The 27686-nt window shown below is 41.9% G+C and overlaps 1 protein-coding gene and 1 pseudogene across 1 annotated transcript; both read right to left on the bottom strand.

The window, feature by feature from the left end:
• LOC108697136 lies at nt 1-27252 on the bottom strand (annotated as a pseudogene).
• fastkd5.L (FAST kinase domains 5 L homeolog) lies at nt 17925-27257 on the bottom strand. Its single transcript, XM_018227035.2, has 2 exons — nt 27124-27257; nt 17925-20703 (listed from the first exon to the last, which is right to left on the bottom strand). The coding sequence occupies exon 2, from the start codon at nt 20664-20666 to the stop codon at nt 18180-18182; it is 2487 nt and encodes an 828-aa protein (XP_018082524.1). The 5' UTR covers nt 20667-20703; nt 27124-27257; the 3' UTR covers nt 17925-18179.
• Nucleotides 27258-27686: the final 429 nt, after the last annotated feature.

Raw genomic sequence — 27686 nt, 5'->3', positions numbered from 1 at the left:
GACATTTGGTAGATGTTTAATAAGAAGGAGATAAACAGTGGCTGCATTCATTATAAGCTTTACACAAGGACAGAGCAAAGGATTGACAAAGGGATTTTTTAAAAGCTTTAGCCTCTTTTTAGCAGATAATCTCCGCTCTATGTTTTTGAGAGCAGAAGGCTTAGATAAATAAATAAATTCAACGTTTGTAATTAGAATGTCTTTAAAACAACCAATCAACAATATTTTTGAGCTATTGCTCATGTATCATGAGGAAATTTTTATTCCCTAGACACAATGATTTGAACATCTGATCATTAAACAATAAAGATGATAGGAGACCTGATGGAAGGGTAACTCTGGCCCTAGATGTTCATATCATTAGATGTTCATATCATTCCTCACTGATGTGCAATACAGTTATAATTAATTAGCCCATAATTAAAAGGCTTCTGTGACTAAACCTAAACGATGCAGTCCAGCAAAGCCAGCACTAAATCAGCCATAATGAGTGCACTGGATATTGAGCATTAGGGATGCACCGAATCCAGAATTCGGTTTGAGATTCTGCCTTTTTCAGCAGGATTGGCTGAATCCTTGCACACGGCAGAATTGAAATCTAATTTGCATATGCAAATTCAGGGAAGGGAAATCACACAACTTTTTGTCACAAACAAGGAAATAAAAAACGTTTTTTCCACTTTTTCCCTAACCATCCATAATTTTCATCTGCAAATTAGGATTAGGTTCGGACAAACCTTTTTATGAAGGATTCGGGTATTCGGCCCGAACCCAAAATAGTGGATTTGGTGCATTCCTATTGAGCATATGCATGAATACGCCAATATTGGCACAAAAGAAATGTATTCAATTTTAGCTCAGGTACTAGTGATGGGCAGGTTCAGGCCAACATCATAGACGGGTTTGGGCTGAACATTACCAAGAATTTCAACCCCACCACAAACTTACAATGCCCCGCGTGCGTCTCCATTCAGCACTCGCGCCCATGTACCCCACCCCTTCCATGACATCAGAGTGGGGTGGGTTAGTGTCAACTTTTTCCTCGACCCACACATCACTACTGGATAAAGTTCTCTGAAATATGCATGACGGCGGATGAAGGAAACCCTGCCATTTTCTTTGACAACTGTCATGGAACACTGAATGATTGTTGGCACATTGGGTGCAAAATGACAATTTTCTTTTTGGTAGGCACTGAAAATATCTGGAGTTGAACATTGGGTTAAGATAGACAATAAATTACTTTGTGCATTTGGCTCACGGTGGATTGTGAAGATCTATGCTTCCTATGGCTCGGCATCATTCTGATTATGTTTAACCCTCTCTGTCCCATGCTCAGTGAACTCTGGGCTGCAGTAGCTCACTCACCTTTCTGAATACTTACCAGCATACTCTTCATAAGTGAGGAGGCAGGCAAGGACTCCACAGTATGCAGCTACAGGGTTGAACTTCGGAAGCAAGCATAGATCATCCCAATGCATGAAGCATATTTTCCAAACGGAAGCTATTGGCCTGTGCCAATATTAGAGCATATATTGCACCAGTCTAGATTTGGAAGCTGCATTCAAAGCCCTTTACGGCGAGCCACAATGCTTTTTTGTCTTTTATATATTGTAACTAAATTTCCTGTCCTTAAGCAAGGATTATGTAACCACAGTCCTGTAACAGTGATAATGGCACCTCAACCCAATTAAGAGTTTATTTGTACTCCTCCCCATCGACTACCCATAAAAATGTCCTTGACATTTGCTATTTCTTTTGAAAACGAACAATATGATAAGTTAGTATTGCCAGAATTGGCCCAGTGGACATAGCTAAGCTCTGGCAGCCAGGAGGCAGTGCTTTGTCTCAATGATAATTGTCTAACAATAAAATGATAATTGCCTCTAACAAATACCAGAAGTAACATGGCGGCTTCTTAAAAGAAAAACAATAATGGCTCAATGCAGTTTTTTTTTAATAGGAAATGACTAAATCCTGCTTGTGTGGGGTGATCATAACACCCTGGAGCCAGACAGCCTTATTATAGGTGCTTCATTTCTTATGCACAAAAAAACCCAAACATGGTTCAAATCGGCAATATTAACTATTCAGGATTCTCAATGGTACTTGGAACACTTGGCTCAATAGTCATATGAAATAGCAGCCTCAACATTGGTCTCAAAACCTAGAGAAGAGCCTGAGATGTGCATTGAGTACATGTGACAACTGATCACACAGATGCCTTGCTAATCAGGCAGAACAGAATCTACAACATACTCTGTACAGAGAGATGTAGCCAACTTGTAATTCCCCAACCAATGATACAAGGTTGAACATCCCTTTGCTGCTAACAGCCTCTACATATTTGGAAAACCTTGTAATTAGATACTGACATTATTGATGGAATTTCCATCCATTCAGCCCCAAGAGCATAGGTTAGGTTGGGGACTGATGTTGCCTGGCTCACTGTTAGCATTCCAATTCACCCCTCAGGTGTTCCGTTGGATTGAGGTCAGGGCTCTGAGCAAGACAGTCAGGCCATGCCCACGGCAGAAAAAACATTATGTATGGATTTTACTTTATATATGGGGTATAAATGCTAAAATAGAAGCACAGAATTTCCACTGTACACTAGATGACAGTTAATGTTAGGCAGTCAGGTAGATAATGTTCTCCTTGCATCTTCCAAAGTCAACTCCCTAGAACTGCCCAAGACTCCAATGGCAGTAAGCTCTGCACCACTCACGCCAACACTTGACATTGCACATGGTGACATTAGTTTAGCCTCTGATGGACTCATAAAACCCCTATACTTCTTACAAATAATTCTTGTGCTGACATTGCAGACAGTTTGGAGCTCAGCAGGGAGTGTTCAAATTTCTCATTTTAGGATTGTCTGGATACTTTGGCCATATAGCGTATCTGCACACTGCAAAGTGACAGTTGACAGAATGTGCAAAGTTAATAGGTCATACACTGTCAAGGGAACACTTAAAAAAATTATATATATATATTTCTATTTAGGCAGCTTTGTGACTGTTTTAGATGTTTTATAGTAGCCATGGTTTACACATAGTTTCCCACTGCAGTTATGTTATGAATTGTAAACGTTCTAATGCTGCAATTACCTTTAGTCTGATTGGAAACAATTCCGTAGTCCAGAAATAAAGACAAGGGGCAGTCCCAGTAATGACAACACTAAATTAACTAGTATGCAAAGTAAAGGAAAGACGGAGTCCAACAAGTATGGCAGTTATTATCTGAACACTTATTTGATAAAGTATCCAAGAAAACAAATCCTTACACCACCTAGCAGCGAAGTGGTTTACTAGCCCTAGTACTAACCAGTGGACAGAACCACATAAAAGTGTAGCTGGCTAATGCGAGAGGAAAAGACAGGGCTTGTGAGCGTCTGCACTTTATTCCAACACAAATGTAAAGGCCTTATTATAACTTGCACATGAAAAAGGATTAATCAGGGCCAGAGTGGTACAAAGAGGCCATCTACAACTCATGTTGAGAGTGTGAAACCTGCGGGTATCGATCTATGAGCCCTGGAAAATAGCCTCCATGTTTTCCACCTTAAAACCAGCCCTGGGGTTATCCACTGTAAACATAAAACGTTTGACTGAATTCCTCCTGCTAACACAGCTATAGTATTAAGCAGAACAGCAGTATTAGTGGGGGTAACTACCTCCCCCAGTCCTAAATAAATACACAGGAGTTTAGCAGCAAACGATATAAAGTTAAGCATCGTGTCCTTGAAGTAGGCAAGAACACAGTCATCCGAAAGCAGTGTTCAAGCCGTATCCTGGGCAAAGCCTGTCTTCATTGTGCAAATCAAAGGTGGACTCTCTGAACATCTCGCGTGGCAACAGACCTGTTGCAATTGTTGCACAGAACAGACAAAGACTTTTGTTTCTCTGCTAAGCAAGGCCGGCACATGAGGTGGCCGCACGACAGCTGATACACAGGCTCCGTCTTGCAGTAAGCGGAAAATATCCTCCCACAAGAAGAGCAACCTTGACCCTCGCCACATTGATTAAACTCTAAACAGAAAGAGCGAAGAGAACAAGAAATACAAGTTATAGCAGGAAAATAAGTTGTTTGTAATGAAAAGACACAATCAAATAAAAATATCCAGGAAGCTGAAGTGTAAAATTCTAGAATGTCACATCCAGAACCTAAAAGGACTTCCGGTTATGGACAGAAATGCCATATGGTGTCTTACCGTTAGGTGTGTGGAATTATAGAAATAAGCCAGGACAGAAAAATACAAACAGGCTACCAGAACATATTTTTTGAATTTTTTTGCAAACTGGGTTACAGTCACTAATTTATGGTTTTTCGATTTGGTACCTGGGGTGAAATGTATTTACATAGTGTAAATCAAGCCTGACGCATTTCATGTAAGAAGAGCTTTACACTATGTTAAAGGACGTTGGAACCTTTTAATTAAATAATGAACAGTGTTATTTGACTATGGTCTTGTTTGTGCCAGCTCATGTGTGCAAGACTGGTGTTTTGCCTGACTGGGAGATGGCTGCAGCCTAATGGTCTGTGTATGTGGCCAAAGCAATTGCATCCCAATTCAATGACTACTTATCAGCACATCAGAAACCAGTTGATTTTGGGCCAAGTGATAGAAGAGGTGTAGTACAGCTTACAGGTCAGTTAAATACATGCCCTTTGGTGTGGAGGTCATTGTCAAAGGCACTTAGTTGACTGACTTTCCTATCCCATTAAAAAATAAGCGTAAAGCTGAACATGTGATCTGTTGAAAATTTAAGGAGGCTTGGTGATGGGCACCCATGTTATGTATTACAGAACAATGCGGTAATGAAACCAGAGCCCTATAAGTAGCACATCAGACACAAAGTCTTGGATTATGAGTACCGGGCATGGAGCTGCAGGTTGAGCTTCCTCCACCACTCTCCACCGAAGCTCCCAGTTGTCCTTTCATAAACCTTGCAGTGTACGAGGGCATAGATCCGAGTGTAGTTGTGAGTGCGTAGTCCAGGCTTTGTGTCAACCTCTGCTCATGGGATGCTGCATCTGCATAGATACATTAGGGATATTAAGATACTCTAGAATTTCTACCCTATAGGCTTATAAGGTTGTCGCTGAAACATTCTACTATAAACAGACTCAAGAAAAGTTGCTGTAATACAGCATATACCATTTTTAATGGAGACAAAGTAGCCCTACACCCCTAAAGCAGAATATGAGCAAGTACCTGAGTTACTGGTGGAACAATCCATGTTTGATGGACTACACTCATTTTCCGTTTTCAACTTCTTGGCACTGAAGTCTGAGGCAGAGCTGTTGAAACCACTTACAGCAGAAAAATACGTGTCTACGTTGTCGCCGTCGTTGGCACTGTCCTCCATCCATTCTATTTTCCGTTTCATGGAAGACAACGCTACAGCAGATGGAGTCACAAAAGGCCCAATCTGAGTCCTGCCCAGAATATTGGAGCCAGGCATCCTATGCTGTAAGAGGAAATAGTCTATCCTTAATTTCAGGGATGGGTGGGGGACAGGTTGAGTGTGTTGGCTGAAGGGGACGCCAGTAAATGGGTCGCTAGGCAGTCGACCCCATGTTGCTTCACTTTGGTTGCATTTATCTAGTGTGCTTTGGTCAATAACTTTGCCAGAGGGAAGAAGCATTGGGAAAGTCATAATGTCGAGTGTAATGGGATCCAGAAACTCCTCAGGGACATTATGGAGAATGCTGGCAAGTTCACTTGGACAACGCTGTATATTTTCTGAGGTGTCAGACGACATGTGGCTACTTTCCATTGGCAATGATGGAGGCGGCTGCTGCTGCTGTCTTGAATCATGGGGGAGACTCAGGCAAGCAATTTGGCACAGGCTTTCCACGATTTCCTTAGGACAAGTCTTTGCCGGCTGACCCCAAACCTCTACCCTCTTAATACAACATGGGGCAGCAATATGAGTAATACAAATCTTAAGACTGGTTACACTGGCAAGACTGGAGGGACCTTTATTCCATAGATCCTGGCAGGATGAACCATGGTCAGATGTCACATGATCAAATTGGGTAAAACAGGTGTCGTGGCTTAAAAGCCCTGTTACTAAACGTCACTTTGCTTTGATTTTTAAGCAGGATTTTGCCCACCAAGGTAAACAATTCTTTGTCAGGTCCTTGCCCCCTAAGACAGGCTGGTTTGGATCATGAGCGATCCAGGAGGATTTGGTAGAGGAAGCAGAGGTATAGCGGTCTATCCCAGAGAAGTGATGCTGCCCTCCATGGGAAGTATCTATATTAATCCTACATATCTCAATGCCATAGGGAAAAGTGATTGTGACGTGCACAGGAGGTCTTATAAAATATTCACAGCAAAAGCCACGATTCCTTTTACTCAGATCTTCTGAGATTAGGTTTTCCACTTCGTAGCCATCTGCACTAATCTAGAAGCAGAAGAAAAGCAAACATTATGTTAAGTGCAAAGAAAAGCTTTATGTGGCTCTCCAGATGTACAAGATCAGTTAACAGTTACCTGTAGAAATTGTGCCGAGAAATTCGGAAATGTATCCATTAATATGAATTCTAAATGTATTTCCTTATTTTAAAGGAGAAATAACCGCCCCAATAAGAAAAGCCCCTACCTACCACCCTAGATAGTCCCCTGACCCTGCTTCCCCCGCCCCCCCCCCACATAGTTCATTACCTCTGAAAGTTTCCTGAATACATTGCTAACATATCGGTGTAGAGTAAAAGAGGAGCTCATGGGCGCCATCTTCCGGGTGTTCATCTGTATGGAGCGCCGTATTGGTGCATGCGCAGTTGGAGCAGTCTTCCAGTTCGTAGCAACTGCACATGTGCCAAAAGTGCTGTGGACTGCCGAAGGGAAGGACCTGAAGAAGACGAAAGATCCGGAAAATGGTGCCCATGAGCTCCACTGAGCTTACTCTGCACCGATACGTGAGCAATGTATTGGGGACACTTTCAGAGGTAATGAACAATGCGGGGGGAAGCAGGGTCAGGGGACTATCTAGGGTAGTAGGTAGGGGCTTTACTTATTGGGAGGGTTTAGTTCTCCGTTAAAAGTTCCAGATATTGAACTGAATGGCTTAATTGGCCATCCGGCAGGATCACTATAAAGCACTTATGGATCAAAATGAAGGTGGCTGCTGATGTGATATCCACAAGCCAGAGTTGGACTAGAGAAGATTTTTGGTTTGGACAAACAGAAATTCCAATGGGTCAGTTGCAAGTGGCTCCCACAGGGGCCATGGACACACTCATAGATAATAAGGTGGAAACTGGCCAAAGTCTCTGACTATATCAGTGTAGGTATGTCCATGGTAGGCATCTCAGTAACTATGGGCACAGACAACTTGGTTGGCCCTGTATTACGATATTTACCTTATTACACGCTACTCTAGGGTGAAACTGGGGAAGACAAAGGTTTATAACCATCCTTGTTGATCAGTCAAGATCTTCTTTAATATTAATATCTGGAGGAAACAAAAGAAAAAACGTAGAGACTATAAAATGAACGGATAAGGCAAAGTGCAGGTCACCCCAGGTGACCAACCATTATAAATAATGGATCAACCTACTAAAAAGCATCACTAATGTGTTAAAGCCACAATCTCCAATGCTACATACCCCTAGGAGGGGAGTACATGGACAAACAGGTCTGCTACATAATAACAATAATATCTGGTCCAATAAACTCAAAGCAACCAGACCTTTGCTAACTGGCACATTATTGCTAGGGGTCAATAAAGAAGGGCAAGCTTTGCTCATTTACTTAATACAGTTGTGATATGAGGGCCGGCCCAATACAAGCAGGTATCCTACAGTGCTGTGTTGTAACCCAGTTGGATAAGAGCAGAAGTACCTGTAAGATCCCAGGACTCCTAGGTGTTAAGCCAAACCTAACCCAACTCCTTGGTTAAGAATCCCTGGGTTAAAGGAAAATTAACCCCCCCCCCCACAGCTAAAAGCTTCCATTCACCTTCTCCACTGGTCCCCTCCCTGCTTCCTCCCCGCATAGTGTTCAACAAGTATGTGTCCCATCCAGCAACACTGACCTAAATTTGCAGATTAGCGTCGTGAAGCTCAAGGGCCCATGTTCGGTCACTTTGATATCTTCTGGATCCTCTTTCTTTTGGGTAATTTTCAGAGCTCTCCAGCTCCAACTGCACATTTGCCAAAGGCTGAAGTGTCAGCTCTCAGTTCATGAAGATACCGAAGAAACTGGACATGGCGCCCCTGAGCTCCACTACGCTGTAAATTTAGGTCAGTGTTGCTTTTAGCTGTAGGGGGGGGGGGGTTTTTAATTCTCCTTTAATACCCACCAATAAGCAATGCAGGCAACCCGCTGCCAATGTTTCATCACTTTGCTCTCTATATTCTTCTCTTGCCTTCATACTCTCCTGTGCATTGACTTTCTCTGCACCCCTCTGTTTTCAATGGAAATTGCCAATAGAGTTGGCTACAACTGTCATTTTGGCAAAGTTCGTTCACCTAATCAGACTCTGAAAGTGCGAACACCTAGATCTGTGTTGAACTATAACCAGCGTGCCAAGCATGAACATTATCCAACTAGCTTTACGTTGTTTCCAGATATAAAGTCTATCCAGTCAGACTCCTGTGTGTAGGCACCAGTCAGGTCCGGACTGAGAATTAAATTAGGCCCTGGCTTTTCAGGTACACAAAGGCCCACTCAGTCCACATAGAGGCCCAAACAGCTCCACCAGCCCACTAAATACTGACTTTCAATGGGATCTTATAGCAGCCCCTCTAGCATTTGCCAGAACCCACAGATTGCCAGTCCGGGCCTGGCGCCAGTTAACATCTTTATGTAGCACTACCAATAACTGGCTCAAAACACAATTTACAGCCACACCAATTCATATCATCTATGTTTTTGGGCCTGAGGATTATAAGAATTGATGATTAACATTCAAGGAAAGACAAGATCAACTGGGGTTGATCTCATTAGAATAAATATGTTCTAGGGGATTGTGAACTGGTAACTGGAGCACAGTGTGAAGGGAGATATATTTCCCCTAGGTTCATGTCTTACTCCCATATGTACAGCAGTTCTGTGTGGGTTAATCCCCTAGAAAGTCTCACCTGAGGAATAATTAGAAGGCTAAATCAGCTAGCTGCTAGAGAGGGGAATTCTGAGATAAACGCTGAGAGGGCTGAGTGCTGGGATCTGTGTAGCCATTTGGAGCGGCTGTTTGCTTTTCCAGAAGGAAAAATTACATTGTAAAGGTACCGTGACTCTGTGGAGTTGTACTTTTGTGTTTGGCTGGGAATCCCAGTAGGGGACTGGTAGTAGAGAGGGAAACTACCCTGTGTATTAGTTAGAGCCCAAGTGTGGCAAGTATTTTGTTTTGTTTTATGCTACTTTGCTCACAGAGTCTGTATATGTGAACAATAAATGGACTTTGCCCTGTTAAAGAACTGCCTGTTCATCTGATCCTGCTCACAGGGATATAATTAACAGGCCAAATGCCTGAATTCCCAAACTAGATTGTCACACACTTGTACAAGATCTGCAGAACGTTATGTAGAGGAAATCCTGGACACAAGCAGACTTTACCCATTATAAATTTCTATTGTCATGCTTCAATTCTACCTTGTCAAAGGGCAATAGTTGTACTGTATTCTTATGAACAATAACAAATCCAATCCATGATGCCTGTTCGCTATATTCAGCACCCTTCTGTAACCAGCTGCTTTTTCCTAAGCCTCTCCTGTATACCTTCATTCCTCTCTGATTTCTCCTGACTTTCCCAGTCATCCCCACTCACAACTTGCTCTGTGACCCCGTGCCTTCTTCTCTGCTTAAACACTGTGCTGCTGAGCTTGCACTCCAGCTCTTACATCTTCAATTCTTCTCTGGCTTTTGGAACATTCCCCTCTCTGTTAAAACAGACCTGTGTCAAGCCTATTCTTAAAAAGGCCACTCTTGACTCTTCCGGTCTCGCTAATAATCGTCCTTTCTTTCAACCGATATCCAAGTCTTCTGGCGATATCAGTCGCCTCTTTTCCCACCATACACGCACTGAAAATCGTACGAACATTTGTTTTGTACGATATTATCTGTGTGTCTATTGCCACCTTAACTTTCTACATGCCCTTAATCTGTTGGACCCTCTGCAAACTGGTTTCCAGACTGCACACTACTGAAACTGCCGCATGCAGTGTTACAAATGATAATCATGTGCCAAAACCAAAGGTCACTTCTCTATCCTAATCCTCGACCTATAATCTGCATTTGATACAGTTGACCACTAACTCCTGATGCAAATTCTGCATTCCCTTGGTAATCCATAATCAGGCTGTATCCTTGTTCTCTTACATTTCTTACTGATCATTCATGGTCTCTTAAGCGAACAGAACCTCATCTCCAGTCCCACTAAATGTAGTGTTTTCACAAGGCTCTGTACGTGATCCAAACCAAAGAAAAAAAAGCAGAAAAGCCCAATCTGTGCAGTATTCGTGGTATAATAATTTGATTGCAGCTCCCACCAAACTTTTCCATCTGGCAGGACTACGTCTTATAGCCTGTGGGAAAGTGCATAGAGAAGAAATCTAATCGGAAAATTCTACACTAGGAGTTTTCTTGTTATTTAGGCTTCTCCGCAGAATATAATTTCAAGCCTCTGTACTTTGTCAGATATTCCCGCTATACACTCGGTCTTTGGTAGATCTCATCTGCTCATTTGGCTTTAAATATCTGTATGCTGATATCCAAATTTATTTCTCAAACCCTTCATTAACAGATAAAATCGAAACTCAAGAAAGTGCCTTCTAGCAATCTCCAACTGGATGAATCCATGCCACCTTAAACTCAACCTAACAAAATCTGACCTAAGCCTGGTCCTACCCTCTAACGCTGCACATTGTCTGTGGGTTATCTTTGCTTCATCTCTCTCCTTCTCTGACCTTATAAACAGCACGGTCACCTTTTCTTTCGCTATATTGCCAAAATCTGTCCCTTTCTTTCACCTGCAACAGCTAAAAATCTCATGCATGGTCTCATCCTATCAGGTCTACACTACTGCAACTTGCTACTAACTGTCTCCAACAATTCTCCCCCACTCTTATTCCAAATAAATATGACGATTTAGAAGAAAAATCTTCCTTAAAAACCAAAGAATTTTCCAGAAGTCCCCTAATTTAAAGCAAAAGTTAGGGGCTGATTCACTAAGGGTCGAATATCGAGGGTTAATTAACCCTCGATATTCGACTAGGAATTGAAATCCTTCGACTTCGAAGTCGAAGGATTTAGCGCAAATACTGCGATCGTACGATTAAATCCTTCGAAGGATTTTAATCCAACGATCGAAGGAATATCCTTCGATCAAAAAAACCTTCCCCATAGGCTAACATTGACTTCGGTAGCTTTTAGCTGCCGAACTAGGGGGTCGAAGTTTTTTTTAAAGAGACAGTACTTCGACTATCGAATGGTCGAACGATTTTTAGTTTGAATCCTTCGATTCGAAGTCGTAGGTCGAAGTAGCCCATTCGATGGTCGAAGTAGCCCAAAAAATATTTCGAAATTCAAAGTTTTTTTTACTTCGAATCCTTCACTCGAATTTAGTGAATCGGCCCCTTAGTGTATGCATGCTCCCATAGTGAAATTGAAGAAGTAAAAACGAACATATATCAATGTTTTTTCTCATGTCATCTCTGTAAGATCAAATAGTTTAAAAAAAAAAGGGGAGCACATAAATAATGTACATAAGGGATATGAAAATCTTTGAGTCTCCAAACATTTCTTAAAGAAACATAATAAATGTTTAAAAGGGATGCATTGGTTTGACATTGAATTAGTCAAGCCACATTGGAGCGGACTTAGGAACTGACACTCTAAAATGAAAGAGTCCTGTTCGCGGTGAGGTGTGGGCACGTGCCGTAGAGATTGAAAGACTCCGGAGTTTTCTCTGGACTGTACTTTTTAATCTGACAAAGTGCAGTTTTAATAGACGTTTGCAAGTGCATTATAATTTATTTATTAAAGGTTTTAAAAGCACATGCCACTTTTTATTGCACTTAAAAAGAAGTAGAAAAAGTTGCTAAGAAGCCATTATTGTGTTTGGTAGTTACTATATGCAGTTAATAAAGATATATCTTGTGAGTATAATGGGACATTAAAGCAAAGAATGAAGTGGATAAGTCCTAAATTCATCTTGCAATCACTTTATACACTATATGATGAGTGTGTGGCGCATATAAGGTGTATTTCACGGTTTTGAGCATCTTGAATTGGAATAAGACCCTTAATTCTGAGACTGTGGTAAAGTGTGCTTTGACAGAGGGTGTGTGATTTTTAAGAATGCTACACTATATATTATTTTATCTTGTTTTTTCCCACAAGGCTCATGTCCTTGAGCTCTTCCAGCGGCACGGATTTGGAGAACTGAATACTTTGAGGTTGAAGAGAAATCATTGTGTTTTGCAGGAGTGGAGTGACACTGATTTGGGACTCAAATAATTCACTCTACCATTTAAAATTATATACTTGAAGCAACAAATGTATTTTTTCAGCTGTAATATTGGTGTGGAGGAGCCATCTCAGTGCATTGTGCCTAATTCTGAGCTAAGAGAAGGAGCTGGCATTCCAAGATGGAACTGCTTTGAGACAACTATTGTTTCTCCCCTTCCCATTGTATTTCAGCACGACCTAGGATTTTCCTGATTTGGTGATATTCTGAAGTCTAACACTAGGTGGGGCTTTAGCAATGCAAATAATTCCTTCAGCAGAGGTGTCAGGGAGCTGTTATCTGGTTACCTTCCCATTGTTCTGAGATGGACTGCTGGGGGGGAAGGGAGGGGGTTGATTTCACTCAAACTTGCAGTACAGCAGTAGAGTGACTGCACGTTTATAAGTTTATAAGTTACATGACCCGAGGGCAGCTGCGAAACTAACAATATGTCTAGCCCCATGTCAAATTCCAAAACTAAACCTAAACAAAAAAAAAAAAGATTTCAGTGGCGAATTCTGCTGGAGCAACACTAGTAACTGATGCATTTTGAAAAAATAAAAACGTGTTTTTATTTTATTTTTTTTAAACATTTTGGAAATAGAAAATGGGACGAAAAAATTTGATGCCCATTTTTGTGGCCACACCCTCTAATTACCATGTTCATTTTACAAAGTTTGAACATGTTCATGTGTTTTTTTTCCAGTTATTACAGTTGTGCACAGTCCCACTTCCAGAGACCCTTCACAAATTACTTTGCCCCCCAAATAATTTTATTTGTAGTTTTTTTTTCTCAGTTCTGTCTGCCCCCTCCCTCACTCATTGTAAAATACCAGCCAGGTCTGTAAAATACTGCCCAAGTGGCAACCGTCTCTCTGAATGGGCCACTTAAGCCTCACAACACGACTTCCATCCAAACTGAAAAGGGGTAAAAGACTGTATTAATATTAAACCGCAAACCCTCATCCATGTCTCTATTTCCAAACTGTCCCAATTGTTTAACATGGACTGGATTGAAGCCTCAATGCAAAATTCAATGCAGGATAAGACATTTTACACGTGTGAGTTCTATTAGAACATTATCTATTGAAAATGGTCAAGTGGGGATCATACAGAATCGGCAAATTGTATGATGATAACTATTAAAGGGATCCTGTCATTGCAAAACATGTTTTTTTCAAAACGCATCAGTTAATAGAGCTACTCCAGCAGAATTCTGCACTGAAATCCATTTCTCAAAAGAGCAAACAGATTTATTTATATTCAATTTTGAAATCTGACATGGGGCTAGACATTTTGTCAATTTCCCAGCTGCCTCTGTTCATGTGACTTGTGAAATGCTTTCTGGCAGGCTGCTGTTTTTCCTTCTCAATGTACTGAATGTGTCTCAGTGAGACATGGGTTTTACTATTGAGTGCTGTTCTTAGATCTACCAGGCAGCTGTTATCTTGTGTTAGGGAGCTGCTATCTGGTTACCTTCCCATTGTTCTTTTGTTTGGCTGCTGGGGGGAAAAGGGATGTCACTCTAACTTGCAGTACAGCAGTAGAGTGATTGAAGTTTATCAGAGCACAAATCACATGACTTGGGGCAGCTGGGAAATTGACAATATGTCTAGCCCCATGTCAGATTTCAAAATTGAATATAAAAAAATCTGTTTGCTCTTTTGAGAAATGGATTTCAGTGCAGAATTCTGTTGGAGCAGCACTATTAACTGATTCATTTTTCCCCATGACAGTCTCCCTTTAATAAGCATAATTGTAAATGTACAAGAAAAGAGATGGTATAAGTTACACATGACATATCAAATGACATTGTACGCTCTCTTCATGCATCACCTTCTCTATAACCTGTACTGTATGAGCCAAGACATAAGCTTTTCTTTACTGTAAGAATACCAACTGATGATTAGTATAGGATGTCAAATATTTCATATTGTTAAATCATTGCACAGGTGTGGGATCTGGTATCCAGAAACCCATTGTCCAGAAAGCTCTGAATTACAGAAAGGCAGTCTCCCATAGACTCCATTTTATGAAAAGAATCCAATTGTACTTTTTCTGTGTAGTAATAATAAAACAGTAACTTGTACTTGATCATAGCTAAGATAATTAATCCTTATTGGAAGCAAAACCAGCCTTTTGGGATTATTTAATGTTTACATGATTTTCTTGTAGACTAAAGCCATAGACGCAAAGATCTGATCGTACGAATCGAGGATTCGTTCGATTTCCGGATTGTGTGTGGAGAGCCCCGACATTTTTTATCTGGCGGAGATCGGTTGTTTGATCGATCGGAACAGGTTAGAAAGATTTGTCGGCTGCCGATAATATCTCTGCGTGTATTGCCGATCAAACGATTTTCAGTAGGAGACTGTCACTAGTGTTGTCAGACATAACTTTCATACGATTGCTGTCAGGGGCAGAACTTCGGCTGATCTGTTCTTTTACTACTTTATTTGATCTGAATGGTAAGACTTTGATCTGAATGGTTAGTGGCAGGTCGGGAGATGGGGAAGTCCGATCGTTCGTTGATTCGTACGATCGGATCTTTGCGTCTGTGGCCAGTTTTAAGGTATGAAGATCCAAATTACTGAATGATCTGTAATTTGGAAAACCCCAGGTCCCAAGCATTCTGGATAACGGGTCCCGTACCTGTACCCAGGGCCACCGTTAGAAGTCACGGGGCCCCGTACAACAAAATTTTCCACCCATCCCGGCCCCCAAGCCCGTCCCAGATCCCGCCCACTCCACATCACAGTTAAAAGACCACAGACATCAGTGCTAAAAAAAAAAAAAAAGTAACCCCCGCCCACACAAGTTATAAAAAGCTATTGGGGACCAGGGCCCCCCTATAATTTAAAAAAAAAACCACATTGGCACCAGGGCCCCCCCATAAGTTTTTTTTTTTTTTTTAAAAAAAGCATTTTAAAACAAGTACAAGTAAACAAAAAACTGGGGACCCAAAGAACATTTTTAAAAAAAATATCGGTGGCAGGGGCCTATAGAGTATTGAAATAATACATTGGTGGCCAGGGGATTAAAAAACAAACACACATTGGTGTTCAGAGGAATTGAACTTGTGGCTTCAGGACTTCAACTTCGCTTCTTTTGTGACTTTGGGTCTTTTTGCCGCTTCAGGATTTCGGAACTTTTGGCATTTCAGTTGTTCGGGACTTCGGAAGGAGGCAGCATGGCTTCGGCGCTGACAAGGGGGGTCGGACTCTTTTGAAAAGTTCATCCGGGCCCCCCTTCAGGCCTGGGCCCTCTACACTTGTACCCCCTGTGCCCCCCTGATGGCTGCCCTGCCTGTACCACTAATTCAAGAAACTACTCTGCCTTTTACATATATTGGCTGTCTGTTCACTAAAAAAAAAAGGAAAAAAAATTGCTTTACTGTAAAGGCAATCAGGTATCATAACTACTGAGTGAGATTTTTAACATAAACTGGAGTTACACACACACTGGAGTTACACACACACACTGACGCTATACATACACAAACACATCCACTGGAGTTATTGTGTAGTACTACAGCGCCACCTGGTGCTCAACAGACAACCTCAGAGGAAATTCACAGTGGATCTGCCATACTAGATCAGATCATACAGTATTACAGAGAAACATACAGGCAAGTCAACTGGCTCCTGATAAAACTGACCCTCTTATGTGTGACTTTAGATTGTAAGCTCTGCTGGGGCTGATGTATAACTCATGCAGTGAAATAGGTTGTCGCTATATAAAGGATAACAATGCACCAATTTGCTACAGATAAGTACAGCCCTTTGTTACCGCTTGCCTAAATTGACGGAGTTACGATAAACCAATACATCAGCATTTTTATGGCATTTTATTATATTTTCACTTTGCAGCTTGCCAGTTCAGGATTGCTAGATTCATTAATTCATTAGTTTAGCAACCAAACAATTGAAGACTGAAGGTTGAATAGAAGAGGGCCTGAATAGAAATGAAATCAATAACTGAAAAGGGAACTAGAAAGAAAAATTAAAACCAAATACAAGGTGGCTCATATTACTTTTACAACATATTAGGGGGGAAAAAAAACAAAGCATGGGATCCGTTATCCAGAAACCCATTTATCCAGTAAGCTGCAAATTATAGAAAGCCCATCTCCCATAGAATTAGGGATACAGCAAATCCAGGATTCAGTTTGGGATTCAGACTTTTTCAGCAGGATTCAGATTTGGCCAAATCCTTTTGCCCGAACGAACCAAATCCAAATTTACTAGGGATGCACCGAATCCAGGATTCGGCCATTTTCAGCAGGATTTGGATTCGGCCTAATCCTTGTGCCTGGCCGAACCGAATAAGAATCCTTAAAATCATGTGACTTTTCGTCACAAAACAAGGAAGCGCGGCTCTCTTTTTCTCTCCCTCTCACAGATTTGCATATGCAAATTAGGGTTCGGATTGGGTTCAGTATTCGGTCAAAACTTTCACAAAGGATTCGGGGGGTTGCCAGAATCCAAAAATGTGGATTCGGTGCATCCCTAAAATGTACATATACAAATTAGGGGCAGGGAGGCAAATTGCGCGACTTTGTGTCGCAAAACAAGGAAGTAAAAAATGTCTCCCCTTCCCACTCCTAATTTGCATATGCAAATTAGGATTTGGTTTGGTATTCGGTCGAATCTTTCACGAATGATTCGGGGGTTCGGCCGAATCCAAAATAGTGGATTCGGTGCATCCCTACATAGAATCCATTATAATTAAATAATCCAAGTTCCTTTTCTCTATAATAATAATAATAATAATAATAATAATAAATAATAATAAAACAGTAGCTTGTACCAAGATATAAATAATCCTTATTGGAGGCAAAACCAGCCTAATGGGTTTAATTATTGTTAGGGATGAACCGAATCCAGGATTCTGTTCGGAATTCCACCAGGATTCGGCCTCTTTCAGCAGGATTCGGATGAATCCTTCTGCCCGTCTGAATGAATCCTAATTTGCATATGCAAATTAGGGGTGGGGAGGGAAATCATGTGACTTTTTGTCACAAAACAAGGAAGTAAAAAATTGTTTCCTCTTTCCATCCCTAATTTGCATATGCAAATTAGGATTTGGATTGGGTTCGGTATTTGGCCTAATCTTTCTATAAGGATTTGGGGGTTCGGCAGAAATGAAAATAGTGGATTCGGTGCATCCCTAATTATTGTTTAAATGATTTTCTAGTAGACAAGGTATGAAGATCCAAATTATGGAAAGATCCGTTATCTGGAAAACCTAAGGTCCCGAGCGTTCTGGATAACAGGTCCCATACCTGTAGTAGGTAAAGTGTTCTTAGGGATATGATGGGTGAAAATAGTCGAACATATATTCTTATTCTTTAGTATAAAAGCAGACAATTTGGAATCACCTTATCTGGTTGTAATTAATTAAACAATAATAAAACATTTAAAGAAACAACGGACTCTTGAAGATATAAAAAAAACACCAATGTTTATTGGTGGAACTGTTTATTGTAAAGAACAAAGAGTCAAACCGCAAGGGAAGATGTTTGTAAGAATATATACTTTTGGAAACATAAAAGGTTATTTAAATGTGACCTGATTTTGCATATACAACTGTATCAAGTGGTGATCAGAGTTCTAGTGGTGGTGGTGTGGATGTTGATACAATTCAAAGCTATAAATCAAGCGGCATCGCAGAATTACCAAACCTTAATAATAAGGATGCCGGCCCACCAGAAGCAGGTCACCCCCTGAGATAGTCCACAGAGCTGAATATCTTTTGGTGCAAGTAAGCAAGTTTCTCAGAACGTGTACGTTTTAGCAATGGGAACCATTCCCAAAATGGAATCTCCACAACTACATATCCCAATTGTTTGAGTTGTCTTCTTTTCAAGTTATGGAGTCCCAGTAGATGCCTAGATGCATAGCAGTAGTGATTCCGGTTGGAAACTTGGATAGCCAACCTCAAAACATCTGAACGTGCCTTTGGTGTGCACACAGGTGTTTTGGGTGAAGCCCTTGACATTGACAACATGGATATCAGGTTGTCGGTAATGGAGACTCCACTGGAAAATTCAGCATGAAGTTGTTTCGGGTAATCCTTTGCCACTTTGTGTTGGTCAGCCACATACTTTGGTGCTCTGGTCTTTTCTATGTCTTTCTGCGGATTATTTTTCCGGTTGCTGTCCAACAGCTGATCCAGAAGGTCCTCAGTTATCTGGATACCCACAGGTTTCAGTTCTGAGCTTTCAGGAGAAGATCCTACAGAATCAAAATTTATAGGAATGGGCTTATAATTGATGTCCAAATGGACCTCCAAGTCATTTGATCTAGTGTGAGGCAAAATCATATGATTCTTTACATACTGGGGTCCACCCAACATAGACTCTATCAGGGTAGCAGCTTCAAGAACCTCAGGTTTGATGCAAATATCCTGTCTTGAGAAGCTCTGGAGCATTTCCGTCACCTCTTGTCGAAGCTCGAGAGACAGGTGGTTTCCAGTGTACCGGGGACATTCAATTTCCACGCTTCCATCTAAAGTAAAAAGATCCTTTTTGAGTTCAAACAAGCTTTCCTTGGTAGCTAATTTAACAAACTTCTCACTTAAGGCAAATCCAATCAGATCCAACGGATAGTATTTTGCGAATACTAGCCCCAACAAACAAGTGAGAAAATGTTCCGGAAATTTCTCAAACTCCCTCAGTTTGTTCCGAATCTGTGAAATGAGGGCGGTGTAAAAGTGGTTTGCATTTGGAGGCTGGTAGTTTAAAGCACCAAAGGACCATAAAATTTTGGCCAGGTCTTTGCTTCTGCAGTAAGCAACCCTGTCTGGAATTGTAGCAGCTACGGCATTCATGATGTTTTCATCTAGATAATGTAAGGCAGCGCAAGACAGAGCTAAGTGCATGATGCCTTGAGAACCCATGTTGGGGACTCTGCTGGGTGCGATTTGTCCCAGTCGTTTTAAGAAGACCAAATGATCTACATGGGTGAAGCGGAATATTTTCAGAACATTAACCAAAGCATAATTGCTAATTTCTTTCATATTGTCAGAAACTTTGTCCCCGATCTTTCTCATGAGATGCTCAGAAAATCCATTATGAGACTTGAAGAAGCCTAAGCAAACAGTGCCGAGTTCTTCGAGGTTAATTGAATCCAGGTGTCTCAGTACCATTGATTCAAGTTTCTGCATCAGCTCTCGAGGTGCCCTTCTCCCTTCCCCAATAATATAGATCAACTGTATTAGCTGAGGCAAATTAAGATCCTTCCAGCGTAGCTCCATATAACTGTATAAGATCTCTAAAAAACGAGGCACGCTACGACCCAAGCACCTCCACATGTCCGCTATTAAAAGCAAGTCGTTTGTGCTCATGTCCCAAACCCTACGGCAAAACTCCACCTCGTAGACATTGAGCATTGAGTGATTAACGGAAATCTGTATACGGACAAATGCCTCAAGAATACGTATCAGCTCTGCAGGAGTATACTGCTGTAGGTTTTCTACACTGTAACGGCAGAGCATTGCAAACTTAGTATTTGCCCGTAACGATTCCATTTGATCAACAGGTAAATGACTGAGTTTATCAAAATAGTCAGCGATGACTCCAGGAGTCAGATCGCTCTTCAGAAAAGTTACTTGTTGCAGAAGGTGCTGCTCTTCCTCTACAGAAGTGCACACGTTTTGGGTCGAGTTGCTGTAGCACAAGGATCTGTACTCTGGCCTGTACTGCTGAAACTTTCTTGGATCTTCCTTGGTGCTATAGATTTCAGCTTCGTATTCATCAAGCTTAGGCTCAGCTTCATTTTTTAACTGGTGCTTTGTATTTTTTGGCAGTTGAGCCTGCAAGGTACTTGGACTGCTAAATGCAAAGTCTAAGATATTATTTTTTGCACTAGATAAGCTTCGGGAAGACGTAATGCTGTAAGTATTTTGAATCTGCTTGGCATTCCTTCTGGTGTAGTCTCTATGCAAAATATTATCCTCATAGTCTTCTGACACTTTGCGGTTACACTTTTTGAGCCCTAGATAAGCCCCAGGGTTGTATAGAGTTTGATAATCCACACTGAAACCATTTCTGTCGGGTTTAAAGCGTTCTGTCTCCAAGACCAGCAAGGTGTAGGCATTTCCATGATCATTGGGAAGATTCTTGTGCCTCAGCTTGACCGCCGATGAAAACGTGCTGGCTTTGTATACACCTCCTCGCAGTCTTCGGCATATCACAGTGGCCATGGGTCACAAGATCCAGCATCACAAAAGGATCCAGTTACTGAAAAAAGGGCAGATGAAGAATGAAGATGAGTATCTTCCTTCAACTCAACTGGCGTTTCCTTTTTTAATCTTAAGGTTTATATCTATCAGCAAAAACATAGCAGGCAAATAGAGAATCTGGAAGGTGACTTGGAGCTGTAGAATACATTAAGGAAGAGCTCTTGCTTTCTATATTATTGAGCTACAGAAACTAGGCATAACCACCAAGTAAAAAAGTCAATTTAACCATTCTAGCTTTATCTTTCCTATGCAGTTATTCAAGCTGATAAGAAACACCACCATAAATTAGATTCAAACATGATTACAAACAGTTATATGTGTTGGGGTTTTGCAGGAAACCCAAGTTAGTGTTCAGTTTCCCGACCCTAAACAAATATTTTAAAAATAATGAAGCGCTTATTAAAGCCTATTTTAGGAAAATGAATACCTGTCATTCAGCAAAACACACCGCAATTGGATCAGTAGGCACCCATAGTTTTCTAACCCGACTAATCAGATTGATGGTGATGTGATTGTCCTGATCTACTCATTTGCTCTCTAGTATCATTTTATTAGACTCCTAAAGGACCATCTTGTTCAGCGACAAATAGACAGTACAGAAAGTTTTGCTCAAAGATGTTCCAGAAGCAGTTATAGCACCTTTTTGCTAAAAATATGTGTATAAAGAAAACTCTCTTTGCATAGCAGTTTAGTTTATGTCAGTGATCCCCAACCAGTCGCCCACGAGCAATATGTTGCTCACCAACCAATTGGACGTTGCTCCCAGTGGCCCCAAAGCAGGTGCTTATTTTTGAATTTCAGATTTGAAGGCAAGCCGTGTTTGCATAATAACCCGGTGTACTGACAAACAGAGCCTCCTGTAGGCTGCCATTCTATATACTGTAGGCACTACCTAATGACCAATCACAGCCCTTATTTGGCACCCTCAGGACTTTTTTTTCATGTTGTGTGCTCCCCAACTCTTTAACACCTGAATGTTGCTCACAGGTTAAAAAAAGGTTGGAGACCCCTAGTGTATTTAAAATTGAAGTGCCCATCGGTTTCCATAGTGGGTCAAGTATTCAGTATTCTACACCTTAGAGGTCAGTTGATGTTAAAGGAGAAGGAAAGGTTAAAAGTAACTAACAGAAAGGTCTATATAAATACACCAGTAAACCCTCAAAGTAATGTTGCTATGAGCCTCAGTCAAAAGAAACTTTCCTTCTATTCTGTAAACATGGGCTTCTGTAGCAGACTTTTTTCTTTCAACTTAAACCTCGAGGGCACAGGCTTGAGCATGCTCAGTTTGCTCCTCTCTTCCCTCCCTGATGTAATCTGAGCCCAGAGCTATGAGTGTATAAATGTGATAGGGACCTTAGATTGCAAGCTCCACTGGGACAGGGACTTATGGGAACAATATTAAATCTCTAAATCGCAGTGCAAATTTGTCAGTGCTAAATAAATAAAGGATAATACATTTTAAAGATCCACAGCGGAGCAGTCTCATATTCTAACCAATATCCTTTATTTGGACAGCCCTGTGAAAGCAAAACCGATATTTATGCAATGGACTCTCCCTGCGGAGTTTATTGTCCAACACACTATCAATAGCAGGCTGACCATCTTAAGGTGGCCATACGCGGGCCGATAAAAGCTGCCGACAGACCGATTCGGCAGTTTGTTGGCCCGTGTATGGGGCCCCCCGATCGAGATCTGGCCGAAAGTCGGCCAGATCTAGATCGGAAGGGACTAAAAGTCCCGTTGGATCGCGCCGCATCTGTTCGTTGATGCAGTCCCACGACCCGACTGCCCGTTAGGCATCGTTAGGATCCGATCGTTGGGCCCTAGGGCCCACAATCGGATCAGCCCGGTATTGCCCACCTCAAAGTGGGCATATCAGAGGGAGATCCGCTTGTTTGGCGACATCACCAAACGAGCGGATCTCTCCATGTATGGCCACCTTTAGCCTCACTCACCAACTGGATCCTGAATGATGTTGACACCCACAAGAGATATTATAAGAGACCATAAAATAAAAAAAATAATCATGCCTTTTTATTGTAGTGTCAGGAAACAGGGAGAGAATCCAGTCAGACTCATGGAACTGGGTAAAGAGACGCGACAACCAAAAAACACATTGATATCCAACATAAAACAACAATAAACACAGACTTATTGGTTGGAGTATATAATTGGAGTATAAACCACAATGCTGAAAGCTGCAGGGAAAAAAAGAGAAAGTTGAAAATGAAATTCAGCTGCACTAGCTCTGTCTAAAATGTTCTAGTGCAAACGTCAAAGCAAACAATGGAGAATGTGTCTGCTCCCTCCAGTAATCTAGCACAAAAGTCTCTCACTTTAACTGCAGGTGCCACCGAGGTATTCGAACAATTCCAGACAGGATTCAGCTACGGAGACGTCACTCTACCCCATCCCCTTTAGACTCTGGGATATGTACAGAGCCAACGAGACAAGGAATATCAAACGGATTGAAATTAATCACAAATCAAGAAAAAAGAAACAGAAACACACCGGCGTACTGCAATTCACTTTACAATCTGGTAAAAAAGCTGATATCTCAATGTGAAGAGAAAAACGCAAAGTGTGTCCAAAATAAAGAGCAAAATGACCAGGGAAGCCCTCAAGAACAGACAGATAAAAGATACTTAAAGGGGTTGCTCACCTTCACTGAGGCAACAATGGAAAAACGCATCGCCGCGTGTGCGTTAGCGCAGGCAACTTTTCCTATGGGAAAACACGCCGAGGCAGTTCGGGGAGATTGTCGCTCAGAAGACAAGGCGATTAGTCGCCAGGCGACAAAATCTCCCCGAATCTCCTCGTGTGAACTAACCCTTAGGCTACAATTTTATTGTTATTGCTACTTTTTATTACTCATCTTTCTATCCAGGCCTCTCCTAAGCATATTCCAGTCTCTTATTCAAATCAGTGCATGATTGCTAGGGGAATTGGGACCCTAGCAACCAGATGGCTGAAATTGCAAACTGGAGAGCTGCTGAATAAAAAGCTAAATAACTCAAAAAACACAAATAATAAAAAATGAAAACCAATTACAAATTGTCTCAGAATATCACTCTACATCATACTAAAAGTTAACTCAAAGGTGAACAACCCCTTTCATGCAATGCTTCCCACCAATCAGAAGCGAGCATGGCCCTGTTCCGTGTAAAGACGAAAAGCAACAGAACTCTGGTGTAAAATCTAAGACAGAGAGGTCCAAGAACCCCCACCCCATTAAAAGAATGAGCTATTTGTATGTACAGCTACATACCTTGGTTAATTCAAATGCAAAAAATAGGAAAGATCCTCCCTTTGTCAGGTTACACCCCCCAAAACACTGATGCACAGGTGGTCGCAATTACAGGGTGCATGAAATATGGCGTTTGTGCGACCCTCTTAAAACATCACTGAATTGACGAGTGCCGACCATAAAGGGGAGATCAGCAGCTCCAGTGCACAAGTGTAAAGAGAGAGGTGAGAGGTGAGAGGTGCAGCAAGTATTTGTTTCAAGTTATGTGTCACTAAAAGTAGTGTCTGTCTGGCTCTGCACCTCTGGTTCTGACTCCTGAAACACTATTGCAAACTGTGTTTCTAACTATCTGACATTTTCTCTCCCCAAGTTTCCAGGGGCACTTTTTTCTACCCAAAGGGATATGCGTTTCTTAGGACCCTGAGTTTTCATCAGAGGAGCCCTAGTTTTCTCTCCTGTGGGTACACCAGGGGATATTTTCTAAAGTTCTACCCTAACAGATTTAAGTTTTTAGGGAGCCCTAGTGTTCCACCCCAGGAGATATTTTCTAAGGACCCCTAGTTAAGAAAAATAATGGTCTAGGGACCCTTAATTCTCTCCTCTGGGGATACATTACGTTCTAAGGACCCCTAGTTTTCACCCTGGGAGGCTTTCATTCCTGGGGACCCCATAGTTTTCTCTCCTGTGGGTACATTTATAGATCACTCCTAGTTTTCTACCCCAGGGGATATTTTCTCAGGACCCCTAGTTTTCACCATGGGAGGCTTTCATTCCTGGGGACCCCATAGTTTTCTCTCCTGTGGGTACATTTATAGATCACTCCTAGTTTTCTACCCCAGGGGATATTTTCTCAGGACCCCTAGTTGATATCCCTTAGAACGTAATGTATCCCCAGAGGAGAGAACTAAGGGTCCCTAGACCATTACATTTCTTAACTAGCAGCCCTTAGAAAATATCTCCAGGGGTGGAACACAAGGGCTCCCTAAAAACTTAAACCCCCTGGGGTAGAACCTTAGAAAATATCCCCTGGGGTAAAAAACTAGGAGTGACCTATAAATGTACCCACAGGAGAGAAAACTAGGGGTCCCCAGGAATGAAAGCCTCCCAGGGTGAAAATTAGGGACCCTTAGAACGTAATGTATCCCCAGAGGAGAGAACTAAGGACCCCTAGTTTTCACCCTGGGAGACTTTCATTCCTGGGGACCCCTAGTTTTCTCTCCTGTGGGTACATTTATAGGTCACTCCTGGTTTTCTACCCCAGGGCATTTAAGTTTTTAGGGACTCCTAGCGTTCCACCCCAGGGGATATTTTCTAAGGACCCCTAGTTGAGAAATATAATGTTCTAGGGACCCATAGGGGTGAATTTACTAAGTAGTGAAAATTCGCTCAGACAACACTAATTTACTAAAATGCTGCGTCCAGGGCACCGAAAGCTGGCAAATTTTCGCTAGCATTACTTCGGCAATGCGACCAAATCAAAGCGAATATGCGCTAGCGTTCAATTCTGCCTAGAGCAACTTCGTTGGAGGTCTTCGCTCAGGCTAATTTGCATACGCTCGGAAATTATAAAGTTGAATGGACATATATGTTGCAGCAAATACATTACATTACACAAGTCCTGGGAACCTTAATAAAGGGATCCGGTCATCAGAAAACATGGTTTTTTTTCAAAATGCATCAGTTAATAGTGCTACTCCAGCAAAATTCTGCACTGAAATCCATTTCTCAAAAGAGCAAACAGATTTTTTTTATATTTAATTTTGAAATCTGACATGGGGCTAGACATTTTGTCAGTTTCCCAGCTGCCCCTGGTCATGTGACTTGTGCCAGCACTTTAGGAGAGAAATGCTTTCTGGCAGGCTGCTGTTTTTCCTTCTCAATGTAACTGAATGTGTCTCAGTGGGACATGGGTTTTTACTATTAAGTGTTGTTCTTAGATCTACCAGGCAGCTGTTATCTTTTCTTAGGGTGCTGCTATCTGGTTACCTTCCCATTGTTCTTTTGTTTGGCTGCTGGGGGGAAAGGGAGGGGGTGATATCACTCCAACTTGCAGTACAGCAGTAAAGAGTGATTGAAGTTTATCAGAGCACAAGTCACATGACTTGGGGCAGTTGGGAAATTGACAATATGTCTAGCCCCATGTCAGATTTCAAAACTGAATATAAAAAAATCTGTTTGCTCTTTTGAGAAATGGATTTCAGTGCAGAATTCTGCTGGAGCAGCACTTTTAACTGATTCATTTTGAAAATTTTTTTTTTTCCCCATGACAGTATCCCTTTAAATAAAATAAAGTTGTTATATTGCCCTACACATGAGCCCACTGTATAGTTTATGTTCCAAATGTTAGAAAATGTAGGGGGGAACCCAGTTACCCCAAAAAAATGTAAGGACATTTGCAGCCTATCACTCTGAATAAAGCAAAAAAAACAAACGACAGCGTTTTTTGGACTTTTTCCACTAAAAAATATGATGTAAGATTGAGGAAGATCTATGCACTCCATTGCACTTCCCCTGGTCTGAGCTGAAGGCAAGTCTGGTGAAACAGGCAACGTTCAGTAAAATCCACATCTTCTGAATTTGTGGAGTAACGTCCATTCGCCAGAGCGAAAATTCACCTGGCGATAAGAGTGCGAATGACCGCTAGCGTCTGTCTCTGTCTCTAGCGAAGTGACGCACGCGCCCGTTAGTAAATCGGCAAAGTGCCTGAAAGCGGTAACTTCGCCCTTTAGTAAATCTGCCCCCTAGTTCTCTCCTCTGGGGATACATTACGTCTCTAAGGACCCCTAGTTTTCACCCTTGAGACTTTCATTCCTGGGGACCCCTAGTTTTCTCTCCTGAGGGTACATTTATAGGTCACTCCTAGTTTTCCACCCCAGGGGATATTTTCTCAGGACCCCTAGTTGATAAATAGAATGTTCTAGGGACCCCTCACCTCCAGACATTCCCAGGGAACACATGTTACACAGGAGCCTCTATTATTCACGCTCCATGAGAAATGACCGGCAGGCCAGAGCTCAGTGGGTCTGTTTATAAAGAAGTTCCCAGACTGCAGCTCCCAGAATGCTCCGCAGGCCACTGTATAATGGCGTGTTTGGATATTTGACAGGGAGGTTTGGGGGCGTGGGCTCAGCAGATCTGCCAGCAGCAAATACTCACACCACCCTGACTTACCCAGATGAGAAGCCTATACAAGTGCGGTCCCTCCTGCCGCCTTCACACAAGCCGACATTAAGGAACCGCAGTACAAGGGCATGAGGCGCGCACTGTCTCCTTCCCCGGCTCTGCGCCCGTAAACGTCGCACCAGTAAGACGTAATCTGTCAGCGCGGGGATATTACGTCACGCGTATGCGCTGGGCGGGCGCTAAAACAAATCGCCCTATCAAGAGGTCGCGTGGCTTCGGACACGTGATCAATAACATACCCCTTTTCTACAGACCATATTCTATTTCCCCAGCTTGAGGGTATTCATATAACAAGTTTATTGGGTCGGGGTAGGGTCCACCTATGGGATCTTTGACCTGGGCCCACTGGCACCTTCGCTCCTGGATGTTGGCCAGAACAATGGGCTTGTAGGACTCAAAATGAAACAACGAACAGGGGATTCATCCAAACGTGCAAAACACAATGTCTGGGATGATTTAATACTGAGAGGACACTCCTACCTTCAATTATTTGGCCTTCAAAAATGGTGAACGTATAAAAGCACTCGAGATGGGCGCTGAGAGCAACTGTC

Source organism: Xenopus laevis, chromosome 1L, assembly GCF_017654675.1.
Source record: "Xenopus laevis strain J_2021 chromosome 1L, Xenopus_laevis_v10.1, whole genome shotgun sequence".
Taxonomy (NCBI): domain Eukaryota; kingdom Metazoa; phylum Chordata; class Amphibia; order Anura; family Pipidae; genus Xenopus; species Xenopus laevis.
Note: the sequence above shows the minus strand (reverse complement) of the source record. Positions and strands in the feature narration are given on the sequence as shown.

Excerpts from the sequence above, each read along its gene's own strand:
- fastkd5.L (XM_018227035.2), bottom strand. The coding sequence starts at position 20,666 with ATGGCCACTGTGATATGCCGAAGACTGCGAGGAGGTGTATACAAAGCC.